At 50.5% G+C, this 27986-nt stretch overlaps 1 protein-coding gene across 1 annotated transcript in view; it reads right to left on the reverse strand.

The window, feature by feature from the left end:
* Positions 1–13060: 13060 nt before the first annotated feature.
* The window catches only part of alpk3a (alpha-kinase 3a), a 212603-nt gene continuing 197677 nt past the window's right edge, over positions 13061–27986 (reverse strand). The window contains exon 14 of the mRNA XM_070865104.1: positions 13061–13258. Coding sequence (XP_070721205.1) covers positions 13240–13258 — 19 coding nt within the window. The 3' untranslated portion in view covers positions 13061–13239. The remainder of the gene's footprint in view (positions 13259–27986) is intronic.

Raw genomic sequence — 27986 nt, forward strand, 5'->3', positions numbered from 1 at the left:
GAGGGCAATTAGGGATGGGCAATAAATGCCGGCCTTGCCAGCGACGGCCACATCCTGGAAGGAATAAAAAAAACTAATAACAAGAACAATCTTTTAGAAAGTAAGATTTGGATTTATATAGCACCTTTTCTCGACCTCGGGACATCTCAAAGCGCTTTACAGCCAATGAAGTACTTTTGGAGTGTAGTCACTGTTGTAATGTGGGAAATGCGGCAGCCAGTTTGTACACAGCAAGCTCCCACAAACAGCAATGTGATAATGACCAGATAATCTGTTTTGGTTATGTTGATTGAGGGATAAATATTGGCCCCAGGACACTGGAGATACTCCCTGCTCTTCTTCAAAAGAGTGCCATGGGATCTTTTACATCCACCTGAGAGGGCAGACGGGACCTCGGTTTAATGTCTCATACGAGAAACGGCACCTCCGACAGTGCAGCGCTCCCTCAGCACTGCACTGGGAGTGTCAGCCTAGAGTGGGACTTGAACCCACAACCTTCTGACTCAGAGGCGAGAAACTGCTGCCCACTGAGCCACAGCTGATGTATTACTACTTGCTATTTTAATATCTTCTATAAATAACTATACTTTTGAAGTTTGGGTCGATGGTTGTAAACTTCCCTAACCCGTATTTCTCACTTTCCGTTTTACGTAGGTCAAACCTGGATAAATACTGGGGAGGCCCGAGAGCTACACAATCTTCCGTTAGGTTAAGAAGTCACACCTCGCCCACAGTGACACACCTCTGCCCTGAGACCTTGGAATCACGGGGACAGAGTATACTCCCTACGTGGAAACTATTGCTTGAATGCTGAGTCAACTTTCCAATGAATTAGTTCATTGATCTGCGAGCGGAACATTAAGTTATGGGGTCGTGTTGATTTGACTGAAGGACCAATTCGCTCCGCATGAAGTCGGTATCGTTGTCAAGCAGCTTCTTTGCAAATCCCTCACTGTCGCCCGCCTTCATTTCTCCTCAACCCATTTAATATTAATGGTCCCCGGTCCGGCAATGCCTCGGTTTGAAAATTCTCATCCTTGCTTACCAATCCTTCCATGGCCCTCGTCCCTCCCTATCTCTGTAATCTGCTCCAGCCCCACAACCCGTCGAGATGTCTGCGCTCCTCAAGATTCACAGCCCTCCAGGCATGACCGAGTTTCCTGGAATTGGGGGTGTCCCCCCCAACCCCCCACAACCTCACCCCTCGCCCCCCCCCCCCCAGAGCGCAGCCTCCAGCAGCCCCGGGAGATTCGTGATTTAAATTTCCCGCTGCAGTGCGCCCCTCACCCCGCCTCGCGCCGTGACGTGGAGTGTGCACAGGAGGGGGCTGGAAACTCGGTGATCGGGGGCTGGGGGATTGGGGGCTCAGTGATCGGGGGCTCGGTGATCGGGGGCTGGGGGATCGGGGGCTCGGTGATCGGGGGCTGGGGGATCGGGGGCTCGGTGATCGGGGGCTCGGTGATCGGGGGCTGGGGGATCGGGGGCTCGGTGATCGGGGGCTCGGTGATCGGGGGCTCGGTGATCGGGGGCTGGGAGATCGGGGGCTGGGGGATCGGGGGCTCGGTGATCCGGGGCTGGGGGATCGGGGGCTCGGTGATCGGGGGCTCGGTGATCGGGGGCTGGGGGATTGGGGGCTCAGTGATCGGGGGCTCGGTGACCGGGGGCTGGGTGATCGGGGGCTGGGTGATCGGGGGCTGGGAGATCGGGGGCTGGGAGATCGGGGGCTCAGTGATCGGGGGCTCGGTGATCGGGGGCTGGCGGCTCAGGGGGCTCACAATCGGGGGGCCCGGTGATCGAGGGCTGGGGGATCGGGGCTCGGCGATCGAGGGGCTGAGGAATCGGGGGGGGCTCGGTGATCGGGGCTTGGTGATCGGGGCTCGGTGATCGGGGGCTCGGTGATCGGGGGCTGGGTGATCGGGGGCTCGGTGATCGGGGGCTGGGTGATCGGGGGCTCGGTGATCGGGGGCTCGGTGATCGGGGGCTGGGGGATCGAGGGCTGGGGGATCGGGGGCTGGGGGATCGGGGGCTGGGGGATCGGGGGCTCGGTGATCGGGGGCTCGGTGATCGGGGGCTGGGGGATCGGGGGCTGGGTGATCGGGGGCTCGGTGATCGGGGGCTGGGTGATCGGAGGCTCGGTGATCGGGGGGCTGGGTGATCGGAGGCTCGGTGATCGAGGGCTCGGTGATCGGGGGCTGGGGGATCGGGGGCTCGGTGATCGAGGGCTCGGTGATCGGGGGCTGGGGGATCGGGGGCTGGGGGATCGGGGGCTGGGGGATCGAGGGCTGGGGGATCGGGGGCTGGGGGATCGGGGGCTGGGGGATCGGGGGCTCGGTGATCGGGGGCTGGGTGATCGGAGGCTCGGTGATCGAGGGCTGGGGGATCGGGGGCTGGGGGATCGGGGGCTCGGTGATCGAGAGCTGGGGGATCGGGGGCTGGGGGATCGGGGGCTCGGTGATCGGGGGCTGGGGGATCGGGGGCTGGGGGATCGGGGCTCGGTGATCGGGGGCTGGGTGATCGGGGGCTGGGGGATCGGGGGCTCGGTGATCGGGGGCTGGGGGATCGGGGGCTCGGTGATCGGGGGCTCGGTGATCGGGGGCTGGGGGATCGGGGCTCGGTGATCGGGGGCTGGGTGATCGGGGGCTGGGGGATCGGGGGCTCGGTGATCGAGGGCTCGGTGATCGAGGGCTGGGGGATCGGGGGCTGGGGGATCGGGGGCTGGGGGATCGGGGGCTCGGTGATCGAGGGCTCGGTGATCGAGGGCTGGGGGATCGGGGGCTGGGTGATTGGGGGCTCGGTGATTGGGGGCTTGGTGATCGGGGGCTCGGTGATCGGGGGCTGGGGGATCGGGGGCTGGGGGATCGGGGGCTCGGTGATCGGGGGCTGGGGGATCGGGGGCTCGGTGATTGGGGGCTGGGGGATCGAGGGCTGGGGGATCGAGGGGCTGGGTGATCGGGGGCCCGGTGATCGGGGGCTGGGGGATCGGGGGCTCGGTGATCGGGGGCTGGGGGATCGGGGTCTCGGTGATCGGGGGCTCGGTGATCGAGGGCTGGGGGATCGGGGGCTCGGTGATCGGGGGCTGGGGGATCGGGGGCTGGGGGATCGGGGGTCCGGTGATCGGGGGCTCAGTGATCGGGGGCTCGGTGATCGAGGGCTGGGGGATCGGGGGCTCGGTGATCGGGGGCTGGGGGATCGGGGGCTCGGTGATCGAGGGCTGGGGGATCGGGGGCTCGGTGATCGGGGGCTGGGGGATCGGGGGCTCGGTGATCGGGGGCTCGGTGATCGAGGTCTGGGGGATCGGGGGCCCGGTGATCGGGGGCTCGGTGATCGAGGTCTGGGGGACCGGGGGCTCACAATCGGGGAACACATTTGAAATGAGGGGGCTCACAAATTGGGGCTTGTCTGATATCAGATGGTGTCTTAAACAGCAGGGTTCCAGAGGCGGGGGAGAGGGGGAGAGAGAGAGAGAGAAGGAGATTTTGGAATGGGGGCTCGGGGAGAGAAGGGGTCTCGGAGGAGAATGATGAGGGGTTGACATGGGGACCAGCATTTCCTCCACAGACAGGATCAGCTCCAGCGACGAGGTGAAAGTGGAGCAGCCAGTAAAGGGTCTGATGGATACCTGGGGACCTCACTGTGGGGAAACAGATTGTTACCCCGGGTAAGTGAGGCAGTATTCTCATTGATAAAAATGGGAGCTCTGTTTGTACGGACTGCCATTACTATCAATGAGAAAACACCCTAAAACACCCAAACACAACATAATAGGTAAATAAACACCTGGGAACTCTGACACCGAGGATTCTTCCTGGAAGACCCAAGGGGGGAGGAAGGTTCTGGAATTGATAGCTATTGGACCATGGGATACTTCACCACATCTGCCATGAAACCACAAGCAAAGGTTGCTGGGAATCCAACCGTAATACGGGAAATGCCATGTGGTCAGAATGTCACATGATCAAACCTCCATGAATGCCTCCCACAACGTTGGCAAACCCTACCGTTCCTCTAATTCTGCCCTCCTGAGCATCCCTGATTATAATCGTCAACCATCGGTGGCCGTGCCTTCAGCTGCCTGGGCCCCAAGCTCTGGAACTCCCTCCCTAAACCTCTCCGCCTCTCTGCCTCTCTTTCCTCCTTCAAGACGCTCCTTGAAACCTAACTCATTGACCAAGCATTTGGTCACCTGCGCTAATTTCTCCTTACGTGGCTCGGTGTCAAATTTTGTTTGATAATCGCTGCTGTGAAGCACCTTGGGACGTTTCACTACGTTAAAGGCACTATATAAATACAAGTTGTTGTTGTCAAAAGGGTGCTGAATGTTTGGAATTCTCTCCCCCAGAGGGCTGTGGCTGCTCAGTGGCTGAGTATATTCAAGACAGAGGTCGATAAACTTTGGGAAACAAAGGGAATTAAGGGATATGGGGAGCGGGCAGGGAAGTGGAGTTGAGGTAGAAGATCAGCCATGATCTCATTGAATGGCGGAGCAGGCTCGAGAGGCCATAGGGCCTACTCCTGCTCCTAATTCTATGTCCCTATTGTTGTTGTCCTATTACTGTCCCGGGAAACCATTGGCCCAGAAATTGAGGTCGGAGGCTTCCTTCGTACGAACACCTCCGACCCGAAACAAATCTGCGAAAGTACCAGGCGGTCCCGGAGGAGCGTAGGATCCCGCCGGAGCCCTTCATTCACTGCGCAGCACACGGGGAGATGCCTTTCAGTACGTGCGTACATGCTGGAGTCACATGGGCCTGGACCACCAATCACCATACAGCATTCTCATTGATAAAAATGGGAGCTCTGTTTGTACGGACTCCCATTACAAGCAATGAGAAGACACCGAAACACAGTGTAATAAATAAATAAAACACCTCACATATTTAAAATTCATTGACATTAAATGTAATTAAATGTTTTAGAAAAAATATAGATTTTTGGGAATTTTTAAAAATGTTTTATAGGGTTAAAAATAAACTTACCTTAATGAGTAAGATTTTTAATATAAAACTGAGTGTTTCACTTTCATTTTTATATGTTTTTACCAGGCGTAAGAGTTTGAAGGACATTCGCTGGGCGTGAGTTGGGCAAATAGCCCGATCTCTCCCGCACGATGTCCTTCTCCCGGGGATGCAGAGGACCTGTGCGGAGATATCTTGACACATCGGAAAAGCCATTTCCTGGCGCATGCGCATCGCGCCCCGAGAACCGGCTTTTGCGAGGCCTCGCCGGGACCGTGCTCACTCCATACGCGCCCGGTGAGGCCGCGATTTATGGCCATGTCCATTGGGCACAGGTGCTTCGTATTGTTGAGGACCGAGGCTTGGCGATTGGTGAGGTGCAACACTACCACCATGTGGTAAAAAACGGCATTGCAGCAAAGCACCTGTTTGGCACAACCGGAACCCAGCAACTCACTTGCTGGAAGAGGCCACTTGAAGGAAGACTGTGCATTTATTTAAAACCGTTATTTAAAATTGTTTTTGCAGCTGTATGCACGCTTCGCTTCATTTTTACCCAATGCTATGTCTTCATCTTTTGCTGTGGGCCCTGCACCTCAGGTGGGCTGAAGGTCGGGGCACCTTCCCAGAGCAATGTCGGTGCTGCTCTGGGTTGGACACCAACTGTAAAACAGCCCTGTTGTGTATTTGCTGCATGGGGTCTTAGCTTAAGAATTCATAGCAACAATTTGCTATTAGGAAATAGCAAAAGGTTTAACAATCACACAACACATTACCACTTCATCCACCAGGCTCACAATTGCACACCTCATCGTGGATGAGACCCAACTGGCTGGGGTTTTATTGAGTCTTGTGAACATCACGTGACTGGGTAAGCCACTCACAATGCAGTAGCTCTACAAACCTGTGAGCTTACTCACAGGGGCGTACATTACACGTACCAAGTGATAATTCCAATTCAAATGGGATATAGATCGTTAAGGGACGATTGTTGAGGTTTTTGGTTTTTGAAAGGATAGAGAGAAACTTTTTCCACTGGTGGGGAGTCTGGGACAAGGGGATACAACCTTAAAACCAGAGCCAAGCCAGACTAGACGGGGGGGGGGGGAGGTGTAATTGATCTATGCCAGGGGCATGAAGTGGGCATCGCCATCCCCTTTTGCACCGCTTTGAATTCAAAGTGAATGGGACACTGTGTAAAACGGACTGCCCATTCGCTACCAGCCCGCTTCGCGCAGGCAGAGGCCAATGTTACCCTCGAATGACCCACACGGGCCGCTGAAGGAACCCACAGAATTGATCCTAATCCCCGCAGGTACTGAATACAGCATCTCCCAGTGCCAGGGTGAGTAAGAACACCACAGTCACATTGAGCTCGTAGGGAGTTCTCCACCGTGGATTTAACATTCATGGAATCATAGAATTATAGAACATTCTGACACAGAAGGAGGCCTTTTGGCCCATCGTGTCCCTGTCGTTCGAAAAAGGGCTACTCAGCTGTAATAGAGCTCCGCCTATTGGATCACTGTGGTAATGCAACGACTGCTGTAAAAACAATGCAAGTCACATGGTGATAGAGAACCAGTGGCAACTCCTGCATCAGATGCACTAGAAACAAGTCGAAGAGAAAGTCAGTCTGAGTCCAAGTCAGGCGGACGAACAGTCTGAAGTTGTAGAGAGACCAAATGTAGATCAAAGGCATCTACGTGAGATAAACTCTCCTCAGGCTCACCCTGGAATGAGTCTAAGTTCGACACCAAGTTTGGAAAGTTCTGTTCAAGAGCGAAGGTATATTCTTCAAGACAGAAAACAATTGGTTACGTTTGATTTATAAATATGGCAAAATAAGTCCATATCTTTGGTTGTGTATAACCATGCAAGTTATTGATGTTGATTATTTTGTTATGGACCAGTTCGCCCAACATCGGTCATTGGGAAAATGTTGGAGTGCATATTAAAGAAGCAGTAGCAGGACATTTGGAAAAGCATAATTCAATCAAGCAGAGTCAGCATGGTTTTATGAAAGGGAAATCACGTTTGACATATTTGCTGGAGTTCTTTGAGGATGTAACGAGTAGGGTGGATAAAGGGGAACCAGTGGATGTGGTGTATTTGGATTTGCAGAAGGCATTCGATAAGGTGCCACATAAAAGATTACTGCACAAGATAAAAGTTCACGGGGTTGGGGGTAATACATTAGCATATGTAGAGGATTGGCTAACTAACAGAACACAGAGAGTCGGGATAAATGGACATTTTCTGGTTGGCAAACAGTAACTAGTGGGGAGCTCCAGGGATCAGTGCTGGGGCCTCAACTATTTACAATCTGTATCAATGACTTGGATGAAGGGACCAAGTGTAATGTAGCCAAGTTTGCTGATGATACAAAGATGGGTGGGAAAGTAAATTGTGAGGAGGACACAAATAATTTGCAAAGGTATTTAGACAGGCTAAGTGATCGGGTAAAAATTTGGCAGATGGAGTATAATGTGTGAAAATGTGAGGTTATCCACTTTGGCAGAAATAATAGAAAAGCAAATTATAATTTAAATGGAGAAAATTTGCAAAGTGCTGCAGTACAGAGGGACCGGGGAGGGGGAGCGAGGAAGGGTCCTTGTGCATGAAACACAAAATGTTAGTCTGCAGGTACAGCAAGTAATCAGGAAGGCAAATGGAATGTTGGCCTTTATTGCAAGGGGGATAGAGTATAAAAGCAGAGAAGTCCTGCTACAACTGTACAGGGTATTGGTGAGGCCACACCTGGAGTACTGTGTACAGTTTTGGTCTCCATATTTAAGAAAGGATATACTTGCTTTGGAGGCAGTTCAGAGAAGGTTGATTCCGGAGATGAGGGGGTTGATTTATGAAGATAGGTTGAGTAGGTTGGGCCTATAATCAGTGGAGTTCAGAAGAATGAGAGGTGATCATATCGAAACATATAAGATGATGAAGGAACTCGACAAGGTGGATGCAGAGAGGATATTTCCAACCATTGGGGAAACTAAAACTAGTGAACATAGAAACATAGAAACATAGCACATAGGTGCAGGAGTAGGCCATTCAGCCCTTCGAGCCTGCACCACCATTCAATATGATCAGGGCTGGTCATGCAACTTCATTACCCCATTCATGCTTTCTCTCCATACCCTTTGATCCTTTTAGCCATAAGGGCCACATCTAACTCCCTTTCAAGTCTCAGAATAAGGGGCCGCCCTTTTAAAACTGAGATGAGGAGGAATTTCTTCTCTCAGAGAGTTGTAAATCTGTGTAATTCTCTGCCCCAGAGAGCTGTGGAGGCTGGGTCATTGAATATATTTAAGGCAGAGATAGACAGATTTTTGAGCGATAAGGGAGTAAAGGGTTATGGGGAGTTGAGTCCATGATCAGATCAGCCATGATCTTATTGAAAGACGGAGCAGGCTCGAGGGGTCAAATGGCCGACACCTGCTCCTATGATGTTTGTATGATGGAGAAGTGTAACAGAGCTCCACCTAGTGGACTACAGTGATAATGCAACTACTGATGCAAATACAAAAAAAGTCACATGATATATTGGGGCCATGTTGTAGAATGTGTGCGTTAGTGATGTTGTAACGAATATATCGCACCAGCATAATGCCACCTTCCAGCACTAGGTCCGTAGCCCTGTAGGTTGTGGCACTTCAGGTGCACATCCAAGTACTTTTTAAATGTGGTGAGGGTTTCTGCCTCTACCACCCTTTCAGGCCGTGAGTTCCAGACCCCCACCGCCCTCTGGGTGAGCATTGGGTCGAACAAATGGCTGAGGACTGTCGGAAGCGAGTGTTACAGCGGGTCTTCTGTCATTCCCTTTCAGTACAGATGGGCATCTCGGAGGAACAGGAAGCAGAACAGTAGGCAGGCATGATGCTACCATCTCCTGGGACCCGCCAGCAAACAAGAAAAGCGTTTGTGCCATAGACCTCACTTTCTCCCCATTCGATCTTCAGGACTGCCTCATGAAATCTGGCGCCTGGGCATGCGATGGATCGAGGGTTGGTGTCGTATTGATGGACAGTCAAGTGAACCAGAGAGAGTTCTGTGACAATGCACAAAGTGAAACCATATGCGCAACACGAGGACAATGGATCTGATGGCCACTCATTAAACACCGTTTATCTCGTCATTTATTTCACGGCTGTTTGTGGGAGCTTGCTGTTTCTTTTATTCATTCCTGAGATGTGGGCGTCGCTGGCAAGGCCGGCATTTATTGCCCATCCCCAACTGCCCCTTCTTGAACCGCTGCAGTCCGTGTGGTGAAGGTGCTCCCACAGTGCTGTTAGGGAGGGAGTTCCAGGATTGTGACCCAGCGACGATGAAGGAACGGCCGATATGTTTCCAAGTCAGGATGGTGTGTGACCTGGAGGGGAACATGGGGTTGATGGTGTTCCCATGCACCTGCTGCCCCTGTGCTTCTAGGTGGTAGAGGTCGTGGGTTTGGGAGGTGCTGCCGAAGGAGCCTTGGCGAGTTGCTGCAGTGCACCTTGTAGATGGTACACACTGCAGCCACGGTGCGCCGGTGGTGGAGGGAGTGAATGTTGAAGGTGGTGGATGGGGGGCCAATCAAGCGGCTGCTTTGTCCTGGATGGTGTCGCGCTTATTGAATGTTGGAGCTGCACTCATCCAGGCAAGTGGAGGGTATTCCATCACACTCCTGAATTGTGCCTTGTAGATGGTGAAAAGGCTTTGGGGAGTCAGGAGGTGAGACACTCGCCGCAGAATACCCAGCCTCTGACCTGCTCTTGTAGCCACAGTATATATGTGGCTGGTCCTGTTAAGTTTCTGGTCAATGGTGACCCCCAGGATGTTGATGGTGGGGGATTCGGTGATGGTAATGCCGTTGAATGTCAAGGGGCGGTGGTTAGACTCCCGCTTGTTGGATATGGTCATTGCCTGGAAATTGTATGGCGCAAATATTACTTGCTCCTTATCAGCCCAAGCCTGAATGTTGTGCAGGTCTTGCTGCATGTGGGCACGGACTGTTTCATTATCTGAGGAGTTGTGAATGGAACTGAGCACTGTGCAGTCATCAGTGAACATCCCCACTTCTGACCTTTTGATGGAGCAAATTGGCTGCTGCGTTTCCCACATTACAACAGTGACTTCAAAAGTGCTTCATTGGCCGTAAAGCGCTTTGGGACATCCTGAGGTGGTGAAAGGCACTATATAAATGCAAGTTCTTTCACAATGGTAAAGCTGCTCCCTCTGCTGGTAGCCAGTGAAGCTGCAGCTGGAGATGAGGCTGAGAACACGGGCCAGTTATTACACCTATACTGACCCCCAGTGGTTATTATCAGTAGTGCTATAATCCCAAAAGGATTGAAATTATCACAGGTTTTCGGACTGAGAATTTTTAAAATCAAGTGCCCTGACCCTATCACAGTGAATCTGCTCTGCAGCAATAAAACCAATCTTACCGATTACTGCCTGCAAAAATAAACATTGAAATTAACTCACAATTTATTTTTGACTTGCAGATTGTAAATAGATATTTTCAATTACTCTTGCACAAATGCGACAATTTAAACAAAACAGACAGATTGGTGGGTGTCTAGCAGTGAAATACAGGGCAATAATTAAACATACAGGTTCTGATAACATGGTTAATGCACCTTGTTAGCACACTTAATAGCTGATTCTCTCAGCCCTTTATTCCTTTTAGTTAAGCTTTCTGCTTTTTATTTTATCCATTTTTCAGGGTTGATTTTTGGTCTCATCAGATTTTAGTGACACCATCCAGGACAAAGCAGCCCGTTTGATATGGCCCCCCATCCACCACCTTCAACATTCACTCCCTCCACCACCGGCGCACCGTGGCTGCAGTGTGTACCATCTACAGGATGCACTGCAGCAACTCGCCAAGGCTTCTTCGGCAGCACCTCCTAAACCCGCGACCTCTACCGCCTAGAAGGACAAGGGCAGCAGGCGCATGGGAACACCACCACCTCCACGTTCCCCTCCCAGTCACACACCATCCTGACTTGGAAATATATCGGCCGTTCCTTCATCGTCGCTGGGTCAAAATCCTGGAACTCCCTCCCTCACAGCACTGTGGGAGCACCTTCACCGCACGGACTGCAGCGGTTCAAGAAGGCGGCTCACCACCACCTTCTCGAGGGGCAATTAGGGATGGGCAATAAATGCCGGCCTTGCCAGCGACGCCCACATCCCAAGACATAATTTTTCTTCAAGAAAGTGCACGTGATCAGCAGCACACCCACCACCCTGAACATCCGTTCCCTCCAACACTCTCCGATCACTCCACCAGTCAAACTGCATTCATTCCCCTTCTCCAATATGTTTATGATTAATAAACGTAAGTGTTCAAACAAAATGTAAATAAAAACACGCAATATTTATTAACTTTTATTTTTCTCCCGACTTGCTCGCTGCTGTTCCCTGCAGATTAGTCGTTAAAATCGTGGGGTCTCCATGGTAACCGTGGGGCTTTGGCAAAAGCCAGCCGTGTATCAACACGCTGGGCCGACGGCAGCACACCACTGGGGGTTTAACGGCTTAAACTTGGAATCAAGGGGTTTGGGGATTGGGCGGGAAAGTGGAGTTGGGGTCGAAGGTCAGCCATGAGTGTCAGCTGTGACTCACGAGAAATAAGAAATAGGAACAGGATTCTGCCATTCGGCCCCTTGAACCTGCTCCGCCATTCAATAAGATCATGGCTGATCGGATCATGGACTCAGCTCCCCATAACCCTTCACTCCCTTATCGCTCAAAAATCTGTCTACCTCCGCCTTAAATATATTCAATGACCCAGCCTCCACAGCTCTCTGGGGCAGAGAATTCCACAGATTTACAACCCTCTGAGAGAAGAAATTCCTCCTCATCTCAGTTTTAAATGGGCGACCCCTTATCCTGAGACTATCACTTGATGTTACACAGGAACAGGAGGAGGCCGTTCAGCCCCTCCAGTCTGTTACACAGGAACAGGAGGAGGCCCATTCAGCCCCTCGAGCCTGTTACACAGGAACAGGAGGAGGCCGTTCAGATCCTCGAGCTTGTTACACAGGAACAGGAGGAGACCATTCAGCCCCTCGAGCTTGTTACACAGGAACAGGAGGAGACCATTCAGCCCCTCGAGCTTGTTACACAGAAACAGGAGGAGACCATTCAGCCCCTCGAGCCTGTTCTGCCGTTCAGTTAGGTCACGCCCGATCTGTATCTCAACTCGATTTACCCACCTTTGCTCCAAATTCCTTTACCTAACAAAAAAAATGAATGATCTTAGAATTGTACCCCCTCAGCATCCATAGCCATTATGTGTGTGGGGCGGGGGGGTTGGGGTGGGGGTGGGAGGGGGAGTTCCAGATTTCCCCCTCCTTCGTGTCACAGAATTGGATGCACGAATACGGAGTGGGCAACCCGCCCAGAAAATGTAACATACGGGATTTATAACGAAACACAGAGCTCGTAGAACATTCCTGCTGACGGGTGAGTCAAAGGGGTAAAATAAACGGGGTCGCCAACACTATTTGGACATATTCCCAGCGGTGTCATGACATGACCTCCCGCCCCCAGCAACCCTGCAGAGAAAAAGAGGCCTTTTACCCCCATTTCCAATGTGTCTGTGGTGAATACACAAAAGTGTTGACAGAATATCAGTGCCCTTCTGACAGTGCACCACTCCCCTGGAGTATCAGCCTAGATTTTTACACCCAATTTCCTGAAGTGGTATTTGAACCTACAGCCTTCTGATCCCCAGGTGAGTGGGCTACCCACTGAGCCACAGCAGTAAGTGTGTAGAAGTTTGGGGATGTCACCATGTAAAAACATGATCAATTAACAGCTGACAATGCACTGGGAGAAACCGGACAGGGTGGTGTACAGTGAACTGGTGCGTTCTCCTGAGAGTGGGACGGCTGATTTTCTGCCTCTGCTTGCATGTGTGTGTGTGTGTCTATCCGTGTGCACATTTACGTGCGTGTACGCGTGAGTTTTTCCTTCAGTGTCATCACTGTAATGTATTTGCTTCATGGGTTCTTTGCTTAAGAATTCATAGCAACACATTGCTATTAAGAACGAGTTGGTTTATTAACAAAGGTTTAACAATCACACGACACATTACCAGTTCATCCACCAGGCTCACAACTGCATACCTCATCGTGGATGACCGAGACCCTACTGGCCGGGGTTTTATTCAGTCTTGTGAACATCACGTGAGACACTCCAAAAGTACTTCATTGGCTGTAAAGCGCTTTGAGACGTCCGGCGGTCGTGAAAGGCGCTATATAAATGCAAGTCTTTCTTTCTTTCAGTGCCAGAACTGTAAGCTGGATTTAATGTACAGCGTGTTATCTTATCCTCAATCAATTGTCACGAAATGACAGCATTTATACCCAGGAAAATACAGTACTTTGGAAACAGACTGATGTAAATAAAAATAACAAGGTTCAGATTCTTAAATCTCCCATTTTGAAGTTTTCCCATCTTTCACTGCTGTTAGTGAAAGCTCCGAATCTGTGATTGCTGTTAGAGGAGAGGAATTGCCCCCTCCTTCACAGACTGAGTCACTTTACCAGGTAGTGATAAGGACACAGTGGTAAGGTCAGCCAGGAATAGTCACTGGAGGTATTCAATACGTGTGTAACTTCACCGCTCACAACAGCACGTATCTAAGGCCCTTCCCTTTGTGTTTTGCAGGTTCATTATCTGACCACAGTTCAGCAGTTCAACGTCCCAGTGCAGAGTAAGGGAGTATTTACTGGATCGGCCACTGTGCAATTTCCTTGTCGACACCAAATAACCTTTACTCTTGATTGGCGTGGCCATTCCTGGAACATTATCGTGTCCAAAACAGTTCGTGCTGCGTTGATTAATACTTGCCAACGTAGAATAGAGCAAAACGCAGTTAGCTGCGGGACAGAGGGAGGGATTGGAATGCTGTGCAAGAACAGGCAGCGATGTGTGTTAGCTGTGGCGCAGTGGGTCAGAAGGTTGTGGGTTCAAGTCCCACTCCAGGGACTTGAGCACAAAAATCTAGGCTGACACTCGCAGTGCTGAGGAGGTGGAGGTGCTGTCTTTTGGATGAGACGTTAAATCGAGGCCCCGTCTGCTCTCTCAGATGGAAGTAAAAGATCCCGTGACACTATTTCAAAGAAGAGCAGGGGAGTTATCCCTCGTGTCCTGTTTATCCCTTAATCAACACAACAAGATATTATCTGATCATTATCACATTGCTGTTTGTGGGAGCTTGCTGTGCGCAAGTTGGTTGCCATGTTTCCCACATTACAACAGTGACCACACTCCGAAAGTACTTCATTGGCTGTAAAGCACTTTGGGAGGTCTGGTGGTCGTGAAAGGCGCTATATAAATACAAGTCTTTCTTTTATCTTAAGTATATCAATTGCCTTTATCATTTGAAACAACTTAATTAGATCACTCCTCAATCGTCTAACCACATGGGGATACAAGCCAGGTTTGTACACAGTGCAGCCACACTGCGCCAGTGCAGCCACACTGCGCCAGTGCCAGAGGGAGTCAATGTTAATGCCGCAGGGCTGTGCCAGATCCAGGAGGTTGAGCTGCAGACGACTTGTGCAACAGGGGCAGATATTCCTGTGGGTGTCTGTTACATCTTTGCTCCCATTGGAACCTTCCAAGCCACCAAGCCATGTGCCAAGTCAGCCAATTGGTAGATGGGTCAAGCTCAATGGAAGAGGCCTCGTCTGTTGGGCCAACATGCACGTCACTTTCACTGCCAGCCAGGAGGCGTCAGCGGCACAGGGAGAGTGGGGATCCCAGGGACACAGGGGACCGTGGATGGCATCGTTAGACGATACTGACCACTGAGCCTGGTCACCACCTCCTAGCAGGCAAGAGGCTGACCCCTGGGGTCAGTGCTCTGACGGGCGACCTTTCTTTAACTGATGACGTACAGCAGAAAGACCACTTTGCCGTCCGTTCGACCAATGCTCGGGCAGGCTCTGTTACAAGCAGTCTATCCCCCCACCCCATCGCCTCACCTCGATTTTCTCACGCAATGCTTTACGTCCCACGAAGAAAATCTGCCCAGTGCTGGTCTCCGCAACAAATTACACAGAATGTACAGCCCAGAAATAGGCCATTCGGCCCAAATGGTGCATGCCGGTGTTTATGCTCCAGACGAGCCTCCTCCCACCCTACTTCATCCAACTCTATCCACATATCCTTCTATTCCTTTCTCCCTCATGCGTTTATCTGGCTTCCTTTCTGGAAAACGACATCCTTTCTGACTGTGACAAGGGTAAACTATCCCTCCTCGTCCTTCTTGACTTGTCTGCGGCCTTTAACACGGTTCACCACTCCATCCTCCTCCAACGCCTCTCCACCGTCATCCAGCTCGGTGGGACTGCACTCCCCTGGTTCCATTCTTATCCATCTAATCGTAGCCAGAGAATCTCCTGCAATGGCTTCTCTTCCCGCCCCCGCCTCGTTACCTCTGGTGTCCCCCAAGGATCTATCCTTGGTCTCCACCTATTTCTCATCTCCATGTTGCCCCTTGGTGACATCATCTGAAAACACAGTGTCAGTTTCCACATGTACACCCAGCTCTACCTCACCACCATTTCTCTCGACCCCTCCACGGTCTCGAAATTGTCAGACTGCTTCCTACCTCATCCAGTTCTGGATGAGCAGAAATTTTCTCCAATTGAATATTGGGAAGACCGAAGCCATTGTCTTTCGGTCCCCACCACAAACTCCGTTCCCTAGCCACTGACTCCATCCCTCTCCCCAACTTCTGTCTGAGGCTGAACCAGACTGTTCGCAACCTTGGTGTCATATTTGACCCTAAATTAGCTTTCACCCACATAGCCGCAGTATAATTAAGACCGCCTTTTTCCACCTCCGTAACATCGCCCGTCTCCGCCCTTGCCTCAGCTCATCCGCTGCTGAAGCCCTCAACCATGCCTTTGAAACCTCTAGACTTGACTATTCCAACGCACTCCTGGCTGACCTCCCATATTCTACCCTGTGTAAACTAGAGGTGATCCAAAACTCGGCTGCCCGTGTCCTAACTCGCACCAAGTCCCGCTCACCCATCACCCCCTGTGCTCACTGACCTACATTGGCTCCCGGTTAAGCAACACTTTGATTTCAAAATTCTCATTCTTATTTTCAAATCCCTCCATGGCCTCGCCCCTCCCTATCTCTGTAATCTCCTCCAACCCCACAACTCCCCGAGATATCTGCGCTCCTCTAATTCTGCCCTCTTGACCATCCCTGATTATAATCGCTCAACCACTGGTGGCCGTGCCTTCTATTGCCTGGGCCCCAAGCTCTGGAACTCCCTGCCTAAATCTCTCCGCCTCTCTACCTCTCTTTCCTCCTTCAAGACACTCCTTAAAATCTACCTCTTTGGCCAAGCTTTTGGTCACCTGCGCTAATTTCTACTTATGTGGCTCGGTGTTAAATTTTTATCGGGTAATACCTTGGGACGCTTCACTACGTTAAAGGCGCTATATAAATACAAGTTGTTGTTGTTGTCACTGCAGGTAGGAGGGGAGCCAAGGGTCGATCCTGTGGGAAATATAAGCAGAGTGTGGGCTTGTCTAGTCACAATGCTCTGGCCATCATGAGTGTGTGGTCGGCTTGACAACCCAGCTGGTCATTTCCTGACAATATGTATGTTCATATCAAGAACTAACACCAGAGAAGGGCCATTTTTGTGATTGGGGCCCAGGAGAGGCGAGGGCCCAGGGGGCAGCACGGGCCAGCCCACACTGCGATATGTGCGCGCACTAGGTCCGTGCAGCAGAGCTGGTCTCCAGTCGTCTTGGTTAATCCTTGCCACTGGACCAAGACCTAGCTCTGTCAAGCCCGTGTGGTGGCTGGTGTGCAACGGCCATCACACGTTAAAAAATCCACGCTCAGGCATCTTCCATCCTTCAGGATGTAGTTCGGGACCTGGAATTTTAGGTCCTTCATTGAAATACCTGTGAACTCATCTTTTTTTTTCGTGGAAGAAAGTCATCCTCATTTCGAGGGACTGCCTATGATGATGATGCATGTTCATATTAACATCTAACACCAGAGAAGGGTCAGTTTTACGCTGTAGGGTCAATGAGAACTGGAGTGACACTGTCCAAACTCAGATCATAATCAGCCTTCATCCCATTGTCCTTGTTGGATTTAACCCCCGAGACATCTCTCGCGACCCTACTCAACTGTTTCCTGCATCAATTCCAATCAGACAGGTGTCAAAGAATACAAGCTTAAAGAGGTAGTCATTATCTGGCTGAACCATCAGAAAATTAGCTTCTTCTGCACGGTTACAGGCCAGGTGCTTAGATGTTATCGATCAGTCAGGGTACAGAGCACTGTTGTCAGCGCTAATCCAACTCATGTTTTATCAGGGCATTATTTGGGTATTCGAAGACTTGACCAGACCTGCACTGTTGCTCATCAAATTGCCTTCTTCTAGATGTCCCATTGGTCCTTTGAACTAGCTTGATTGACAGCTCTGTTCGCAAAGACATCTCAGTGGGGAATATCTTCTGCAGGCTCTCTCCATATCCTCATTTCCACATCATAACAGCCAGATAGAACTCCATGAGGAAAAAAAACATGCATTTTGACGGATCGTAAGTTTGAAGATTCCAAAAATTCAGATGCTTTTTTTTGGTATTACACGTTCAAGAAATGGTTTCAAGTAACTTAACTTCTGTATTTTGTTGTTTACCAACTATAAAACACTCTTGCCTCTGTGTATATATAAAACTTGTAATAAACTCTATTCGAAGTCTTAACCTGAATCTCCTTGGAGCTTCTCAAACTTTGCTGCTGGATTTCTGCTAAAGTTCTGAAGATTTAGCAGCAGACCCGGGAGAAACCACGAGGAAATCCCACCCCCACCTTTTCACCATGCTATTTTTCTACCTATTGAAGAGCTCAGGAGAGAAGGATGTGTCATCCTTCTAGTGCAGTGTAACAATGTATAAGTTACCGGCCTGCCTAGTTGCTGTGAGAACAAATAGAAAATGTTGGAAGACGGTCTGAAGTGTGGATAGTGTTGGCCAATTCTTCTGATGGAGTATAATGTGGGAAACTGTGAGGTTATCCATTTTGGTAGGAAAAATTTAAAAAAGCAAATTATATTTAAATGGGGAGAGATTACAAAATGCTGTGGTACAGAGGGACCTGGGGGGTCCTTGTACATGAAACACAAAAAGTTAGCATGCAGGTACAGCAAGTAATCAGGAAGGCAAATGGAATGTTGGCCTTTATTGCAAGGGGATGGAGAATAAAAGTAGGGAAGTCCTACTACAACTGTACAGGGCGTTGGTGAGGCCACACCTGGAGTACTGCGTACAGTTTTGGTCTTCTTATTTAAGGAGCGATATATTTGCATTGGAGGCAGTTCAGAGAAGGTTCACTAGGTTGATTCCTGAGATGAAGGGGTTGTCTTATGAAGAAAGGTTGAGCAGGTTGGGCCTATATTCCTTGGAGTTTAGAAGAATGAGAGGTGATCTTATTGACATGTATAAGATTCTGAGGGGGATTGACAGGGTAGATGCAGAGAGGATGTTTCCCCTCGTGGGGGAATCTAGAACTAGGGGGCATAGTTTCAGAATAAGGGGTCGCCCATTTAAAATGGAAATGAGGAGGAATTTCTTCTCTCAGAGGGTCGTGAATCTTTGCAATTCTCTACCCCAGAGAGCTGTGGAGGCTGGGTCATTGAATATATTTAAGGTGGAACTAGGTAGATTTTTGAACGTTAAGGAAGTCAAGGGTTATGGGGAGCGGGCAGGGAAGTGGAGTTGGGGCCAAGATCAGATCAGCCATGTTCATATTGAATGGCGGAGCAGGCTCGAGGGGCCAAATGGTCTATTCCTGCTCCTATTGCTTATGGTCTTTGAGAGAGGGAGGGGGAGTGATCAGGAGAGGGAGGGGCAGTGATTTGGAGAGGGCAGGGGAGTAATCGGGAGAGGGAGGGGCAGTGATGGGGATGGGCAATGATTGGGAGATGGAGAGGGAGTGATCGGGAGAGGGAGGGGCAGTAATCGGGAGCGGACGGGCAGTGATCGGGAAAGGGGGAGAGGGGAGTGATCGGGAGGGGGGGGGGAGGGGGAGGGGGCAGTGCTCGAGAGAGAGGGAGGGGCAGTGATGGGGGGGGAGGGGGAGTGATTGGGAGAGGGAGGGGGAGGGGCAGTGATGGCGAGAGGGAGGTGGAGGGGGCAGTGATGGGATGAGGGAGGGGGAGGGGCAGTGATGGGGAGAGGGAGGGGGAGGGGTCAGGGATGGGGAGAGGGACGGGAGGGGAAGTGATGGGGAGAGGGAGAGAGAGGGGGAGTGATGGGGAGAGGGTGGGGGAGGGGGCAGTGATGGGGAGAGGGAGTGATCGGGAGAAGGAGGGGAGGGTGCATTGATCGGGAGAGGGAGGGGGAGGAACGATTGGGAGAGGGAGAGGGAGGGGGAGTGATCAGGAGGGAGAGGGAGAGTGATCGGGAGAGGGAGAGGGAGGGGGCAGTGATGGGGAGAGGAGGGGAGGGGGCAGTGATGGGGAGAGGAGGGGGAGGGGGCAGTGATGGGGAGAGGGAGGGGTAGGGGCAGTGATGGGGAGAGGGAGGGGGAGGGGGCAGGGATGGGGAGAGGGAGGGGAGGGGCAGTGATGAGGAAAGGGAGAGAGAGGGGACAGTGATTGGGAGAGGGAGGGGGAGGGGGCAGTGATAGGGAGAGGGCGGGGGAGGGGGCAGTGATGGGGAGAGGGAGTGATCAGGAGAGAGAGGGGTAGTGATTGGGAGAGGGAGGGGGAGGGTGCATTGATCGGGAGAGGGAGGGGGGAGCAGTGATCGGGAGAGGGCGGGGGAGGGGGAGTGATCGGGAGAGAAAGGGGGAGTGATCGGGAGAGCGAGGGGGAGGGTGCATTGATCGGGAGAGGGAGGGGGGGAGCAGTGATCGGGAGAGGGAGGGGGAGGGGGAGTGATCAGGAGGGAGAGGGGGAGTGATCGGGAGAGGGAGAGGGAGGGGGCAGTGATGGGGAGAGGGAGGGGGAGGGGGCAGTGATGGGAAGGGGGAGGGAGAGGGGGCAGTGATGGGGAGAGGGAGGGGGAATGATCGTGAGAGAGAGGGGGAGTGATCGGGAGAGGGAGGGGGAGGGGGCAGTGATGGGGCGAAGGAGGGAGAGGGGGCAGTGATGGGGAGAGGGAGGGGGAATGATCGGGAGAGAGAGGGGGAGTGATCGGGAGAGCGTGGGGGAGGGTGCATTGATCGGGAGAGGGAGGGGGGGAGCAGTGATCAGGAGAGGGAGGGGGAGGGGGAGTGATCGGGAGGGAGAGGGGGAGTGATCGGGAGAGGGAGAGGGAGGGGGCAGTGATGGGGAGAGCAAGTGGGAGGGGGCAGTGATGGGAAGGGGGAGGGAGAGGGGGCAGTGATAGGGAGAGGGAGGGGGAATGATCGGGAGAGAGAGGGGGAGTGATCGGGAGAGGGAGGGGGAGGGGGCAGTGATGGGGAGAAGGAAGGAGAGGGGGCAGTGATTGGGAGAGAGGGGAAATGATCGGGAGAGAGAGGGGGAATGATCGGGAGAGAGAGGGGGAGTGATTGGGAGAGGGAGGGAGAGGAGGCAGTGATGGGGAGAAGGAGGGAGAGGAGGCAGTGATGGGGAGAGGGAGGGAGAGGGGGCAGTGATGGGGAGAGGGAGCGGGAATGATCGGGAGAGGGAGAGAGAGGGGGCAGTGATGGGGAGAGGGAGGGAGAGGGGGAAGTGATGGGGAGCGGGAAAGGGAGGGGGCAATGATCGGGAGGGGGAGAGGGAGGGGCATTGATGCGGGGGCGAGGGGCAGTGATGGGGAGGGGGTGTGGTCAGTGATGCGGGGAGGGGGCAGTGATCGGGAGGGGGAGGGGCAGTGATGGCTATTATTCTGCCTTCACCACTATGGCGGGCTGTGTCCATTGGCCGTAACGAGTGCGCTCACCCTACCCGCCATATTGGATGCTCAGGCGCCAGTTTTGCGGCATCGAATTCCTCGGCCTGTAAGTGCACCAAATGTCCAGAGGGAGACTCCCCATCAGTGATGTCACTAGAGCAGCCCCACAGGAAGGGGGTTCCCCCTTGAGAGTTTCCATGCCAACAAACTTGACATTAAATATGAACATGAACTGCCTGGACTCACCTTCCCCTTTAAGGTGTTCCCATTAACAGGCCTAAGCCACTGATACTGATAACCACAGTTACCTTTCCAAGGTAGCCGTTTGGAATTGAATAAGTTAATTATCGATGAAATACTTTGGACCCGTTCTCGATTAGCAACATGCTGTGATTCACCTCACAATCTCGGGCAATGTCAGAATGTGTCATTATGTTCATCAAACCCGAGTAACACTCAGCTCTGAATCCTGGACTGCCGCTGCTGCCCTGTCACTGGGACCCGCTGACACATGTAAGCCAAGGGGTAGGCCTCGTCTTTGGTAAGAGCTTCTGTGTGAGCTGTGTAACTCGGCTTAATAATTAATCGGCAATGGGAGGCTGGAACAGCAGCTTTAGTAGCGATTCATGCTTTTGCAAACCAACATCACTAAAACAGGTGATCTGGGTCATTATCACATTGCTGTCTGTGGGAGCTTGCTGTGCGCCAATTGGCCGCCACGCTTCCCACATTACAACAGCGACTGCGCTTCCAAAGTAGTTCATTAGCTGTAAAGCGCTTTGTGAGGTCCTGAGATTGTTCTTTCATTAGATTGTATTCCGATGTGCCCTTTAATGCACTTGTCAGCCTTGTATATTGTGAGTCCGTACTACAATTTGTCTGCCACACATTGCCGTGTTGTAGAGATCCCAGACCAAACTACTGAGGAATCCTCAAGGGTCGAGCTTCTGTGATGCAGTCTAAGATTCGGAAGTCAACCCAACAGCCAAGAGTTTAACGCCCGACCACATCCCCAAAAGAGAAGAGCTGACCATTCCTACAGTAAGGACACACAGCTTCTCCGTGGAGTTGATGAAGCAGTGGTGCCTTTTAAGGAGCAGCTCCCATCAACTAGACACATGTTTCATCAAGCAGGAGTGTCTCTGCCTGTTAATAATTTAGTCACTGAGTAACCAGTGCTAAGCTCATGGTCTACAGGGCTGTAGTGATACCCGCCCTCCTGTATGGCTCAGAAACATGGACCATGTACAGTAGACACCTCAAGTCGCTGGAGAAATACCACCAACGATGCTGCCGCAAGATCCTATAAATCCCCTGGGAGGACAGACGCACCGACATTAGCGTCCTCGACCAGGTCAACATCCCCAGCAATGTAGCATTGACCACACTTGATCAGCTCCGCTGGGCGGGCCACATTGTTCGCATGCCAGACACGAGACTCCCAAAGCAAGCGCTCTACTCGGAACTCCTTCACGGCAAACGTGCCAAAGGAAATGTTACAGGGACACACTCAAAGCCTCCCTGATAAAGTGCAACATCCTCACTGACACCTGGGAGTCCCCGGCCAAAGACCGCCCTAAGTGGAGGAAGTTCATCCGGGAGGGCGCTGAGCACCTCGAGTCTCATCGCCGAGAGCATACAGAAATCAAGCGCAGGCAGCGGAAAGAGCGTGCGGCAAACCAGTCCCACCCACCCCTTCCCTCAGTGACTATCTGTCCCACCTGTGACAGAGACTGTGGTTCCTGTATTGGACTGTTCAGTCACCGAAGGACTCATTTTAAGAATGGAAGCAAGTCCTGCTCGATTCCGAGGGACTGCCTGTGATGATGATGAATGGGGCCTGGAGGGAGAATTGATCTGTCAATAGCATCTGGGCTCTCGATCATCCCGAGTGCCAATGTGCAAATGCTACACCATTGCTCAAGTAAGGATAAACCCAGCAACTACAGGCCGGTCAGTTTAACCTCAGCACTGGGGAAGTTTTTAGAAACGATAATCAGGGACAAAATTAACAGTCACTTGGATAGGTGCGGATTAATTAAGGAAAGCAAGCACGAATTTGTCAAATCGTGTTTAACCAACTTGATCGAGGTTTTTGATGAGGTAACAGAGAGGGCTGATGAGGGCAATGCGGTTGACATGGTGTACATGGATTTCCAAAAGGTGTCCGACAAAGTGCCGCATAATAGGCTTACCAGAAAAGTTGAAGCCCGCGGAATAAAAGGGACAGTGGCAGTGGAATTGGCTCAGTGACAGGAAACAGAATAGGGGTGAATGGTTGTTTTTCAGACTGAAGGAAGGTACACACTGGTGTTCCCCAGGGGTTGGTTCTAGGATCACTGCTTTTCTTGATGTATATTAATGACTTAGGCTCTGTCTTGAATATACTCAAAGTCTGAGCGTCCACAGCCCTCTGCGGTAGAGAATTCCAAAGATTCACCATTCTCTGAGTGAAGAAGTTTCTCCTCATCTCAGTCCTAAATGGCCGACCCCTTAGACTGTGACCCCTGGTTCTAGACTCCCCAGCCAGGGGGAAACATCCTCCCTGCAACTACCCTGTCAAGCCCTGTAAGAATGTTGTATGTTTCAATGTGATCACCTCTCATTCTTCTAAACTCTAGAGAATATAGGCCTCGTCTACTGCTTGCTGTATCTGCATGTTAACTTTCAGTGATTGGTGTACAAGGACACCCAGGTCCCTCTGAACACCAACATTTCCCAATCTCTCACCATTAATAAAATACTCTGCTTTTCTATTTGTCCTACCAAAGTAGGATAACTTCACATTTCTCCACATTATATTCCATGCCATGTTCTTGCCCACTCACTTAGCCTGTCTACATCCCCTTGACGTCTCTTTGCATTCTACTCACTAGTTGCTTTCCTACCTAGCTTTAATATCACCAGCAAACTTGGATATATTACACTCGGTCCCCTCATCTAAATATAGATTGTGAATAGCTGGGGATCAAGCACCGATCCTTGTGGCAGCCTACTAGTTACAGCCTGCCAACCTGAAAATGACCCGTTTGTTCCTACCCTGTTTTCTGTCCATTAACCAATCCTCAATCCAGCCTATTACCACCAATCCCACGATTGGGCAGAGTTTGCACTGCGCAGGCTTTGCTCCATGGTTACTGCCTTTAATGTATGCACCAGTGAGCATGAAAGGGTTGTTTCTCGGTTTTTGGCTGCACTTCAGTCCCACACTCCTGATCTTTGGGCACCCTATGCGGAGGGGAGCAGGTAGGTCCAAAGGCCTCCTCGTAGGACTGCTCCTGGGCACGGCCAAGGGTGCTATCAGCTGGTCCAGGCAACGGGTGGTTGAGGGGGTCATTCAGCCCGACTGTCTGCCTCTCTTCCGCGGTTCCATCCGAGCCAGGGTGTCCCTGGAGATGGAGCACGCGGTGTCCACCGGTACGCTCGCGGCCTTCCGCGAGAGGTGGGCGCCGGAGGGACTGGAGTGCATCATCACACCTGGCAACCAAATTTTAATTTGACCTTTTAAGGTTCACAAAGTTTTATTTGTTAATTTGGCGGTTCTAGTGCCCCTTTAGTAAGAGGGCACTCGGCTTCATCGTTTAGGTGGAGTGTTTGCTAGTGCTGTTGGGGAGGATTTAAACTAATAGGACAGGGGGATGGGAATCTATGCAGGGAGACAGAGGGAAGTAAAATGGGGGCAGAAGCAAAAGATAGAAAGGAGATAAGGAAAAGTGGAGGCAGAAAAATCAAAGACAAAGATCAAAAAGGGCCACATTACAGCATAATTCTAAAAGGACAAAGAGTGTTAAAAAAACAAGCCTGAAAGCTCTGTGTCTCAATGTGAGGAGCATTCGTAATAAGGTGGATGAATTAACTGCGCAGATAGAGGTAAACGGATATGATGTAATTGGGATTACGGAGACATGGCTCCAGGGTGACCAAGGCTGGGAACTCAACATCCAGGGGTATTCAATATTCAGGAAAGATAGACAGAAAGGAAAAGGAGGTGGGGTAGCGTTGTGGTTAAAGAGGAGATTAACACAATATTAAGGAAGGACATTACTGTGGATGAGATGGAATCTATATGGGTAGAGCTGCGAAACACCAAAGGGCAGAAAACGCTAGTGGGAGTTGTGTACAGACCACCAAACAGTAGTAGTGAAGTTGGGGATGGCATCAAACAGGAAATTAGTGATGCGTGCAATAAAGTTACAGCAGTTATCATGGGTGACTTTAATCTACATATAGATTGGGCTAACCAAACTGGTAGCAATATGGTAGAGGAGGATTTTCTGGAGAGTATAAGGGATGGTTTTCTGGACTAATATGTCGAGAAACCAACTAGAGAGCTGGCCATCCTAGACTGGGTGTTGTGTAATGAGAGAGGATTAATTAGCAATCTTGTTGTGCGAGGCCCTTTGGGGAAGAGTGACCATAATATGGTAGAATTCTTCATTAACATGGAGAGTAGCACAGTTAATACAGAGACTACGGTCCTGAACTTAAGGAAAGGTAGCTTCAATGGTACGAGACGTGAATTGGCTAGAATAGACTGGTGAATGATACTTAAACGGTTGACGGTGGATAGGCAATGGCAGACATTTAAAGATCACATGGATGAACTTCAACAATTGTACATCCTTGTCTGGCGTAAAAATAAAACGGGGAAGGTGGCTCAACCGTGGCTTACAAGGGAAATTAGGGATCGTATTAAATCAAAGGAAGATGCATATAAATTGGCCAGAAAAAGCAGCAAACCTGAGGACTGGAAGAAATTTAGAATTCAGCAGAGGAGGACAAAGGGTTTAATTAGGAGGGGGGAAATAGAGTATCAGAGTAAGCTTGCAGGGAACATAAAAACTGACTGCAAAAGCTTCTATAGATATGTAAAGAGAAAAAGATTAGTGAAGGATCAGGTGAATTTATAATAGGGAACAGAGAAATGGCAGACCAATTGAAAAAATACTTTGGTTCTGTCTTCACTAAGGAAGACACAAATAACCTTCTGGAAATACTAGGAGAACGAGGGTCGAGCGAGAAGGAGGAACTAAAGGCAATCCTTATTAGTCAGGAAATTGTGTTAGGGAAATTGATGGGATTGAAGGCCGATAAATCCCCAGGGCCTGATAGTCTGCATCCCAGAGTAGTTAAGGAAGTGGCCCTAGAAATAGTGAATGCATTGGTGGTCATTTTCCAACATTCTATAGACTCTGGATCAGTTCCTATGGATTGGAGGGTAGCTAATGTAACCCCACTTTTTAAAAAAGGAGGGAGAGAGAAAACAAGGAATTATAGACCGGTCAGCCTGACATCGGTGGTGGGGAAAATGTTGGAATCAATTATTAAAGCTGTAATAACAGCGCAATTGGAAAGCAGTGACAGGATTGGTCCAAGTCAGCATGGATTTATGAAAGGAAAATCATGCTTGACAAATCTTCTAGAATTTTTTGAGGATGTAACTAGTATAGTGGACAAGGGGGAGCCAGTGGATGTGGTGCATTTAGACTTTCAAAAGGCTTTTGACAAGGTCCCACACAAGAGTTAGTGTGCAAAATTAAAGCACATGGTACTGGGTGTAATGTACTGATGTGGATAGAGAACTGGTTGGCAGACAGGAAGCAGAGAGTAGGAATAAACTGATCCTTTTCAGAATGGCAGGCAGTGACTAGTGGGGTACCACAAGGTTCAGTGCTGGGACCCCAGATATTTACAATATACATTAATGATTTAGACAAAGGAATTGAATGTACTATCTCCAAGTTTGCAGATGACACTAAGCTGGGTGGCAGTGTCAGCAGTGAGGAGGATGCTAATAGGCTGCAGGGTGACTTGGACAGGTTAGGTGAGTGGGCAAATACATGGCAGATGCGGTATAATGTTGTTAAATGTGAGGTTATCCACTTTGGTGGTAAAAACAGGAGGGCAGATTATTATCTGAATGGTGACAGAATGATAAAGGGGGAAGTGCAATGAGACCTGGGTGACATGGTACATCAGTCATTGAAAGTTGGCATACAGGTGCAGCAGGCGGTGAAGAAGGCAAATGGCATGTTGGCCTTCATAGCGAGAGGATTTGAGTATAGGAGCAGGGAGGTCTTACTACAGTTTTACAGGGCCTTGGTAAGGCCACACCTTGAATATTGTGTACAGTTTTGGTCTCCTAATCTGAGGAAGGGCATTCTTGCTATTGAGCAAGTGCAGCGAAGGTTCACCAGACTGATTCCCGGGATGGCAGGACTGACATATGAAGAAAGACTGGATCGACTAGGCTGCGTTCAATGGAATTTAGAAGAATGAGAGGGGATCTCATAGAAACATATAAAATTCTGATGGGATTGGACAGGTTAGATGCAGGAAGAATGTTCCTGATGTTGGGGAAGTCCAAAACCAGGGGTCACAGTCTATGGATAAGGGGTAAGCCATTTAGGACCGAGATGAGGAGAAACTTCTTCACTCAGAGAGTTGTGGGTATGTTGAATTCTTTACCACAGAAAGTTGTTGGGGCCAGTTCGTTAGATATATTCAAAAGAGAGTTAGATGTGGCCCTCACGGCTAAAGGGATCAAGTGGTATGGAGAGAAAGTAGAAATAGGGTACTGAAATGCATGATCAGCCATGATCATATTGAATGGTGGTGCAGGCTCGAAGGTCCGAATGGCCTACTCCTGCACCTATTTTCTATGTTTCTATGTTTATTTAAAAGAGTTGTAGAGCTGTTGCATTGTGAGCGGCTTAGCCAGTCACGTGATGTTCACAAACCCCAGTCAGTTGATCTCGGTCATCCACGATGAGGTATGCAGTTGTGAGCTCGGTGGATGAACTGGTAATGTGTAGTGTGATTGTTAAACCTTTGTTAATAAACCAATTAGTTCTTAATAGCAATGTGCTATGAATTCTTAAGCAACAAACCCATTAAGCAAATACATTGCACTGCCCAACCTTTATCTCTGGTAAAAACTTTTGCTTTTTGCTGAGTGTGGGGCCAATAACGGCCTTTGTCATAGAAACTCCCAGCCCACTTTCAACTTTTCCAAAACAGAGATGACACATTGCCACCGTATCAATTTAATTTGTAATTGCAACGAGCCACTGCGAAAGGCAATAATCCAACTGAGGGTGTTGGCCTGGTGTTAATAAAACACAGGGGCAAAGGTCAAGTGGTTTATGATCCATTT

The sequence above is a fragment of the Pristiophorus japonicus genome, chromosome 21 (genome assembly GCF_044704955.1).
Source record: "Pristiophorus japonicus isolate sPriJap1 chromosome 21, sPriJap1.hap1, whole genome shotgun sequence".
NCBI lineage: Eukaryota > Metazoa > Chordata > Chondrichthyes > Pristiophoridae > Pristiophorus > Pristiophorus japonicus.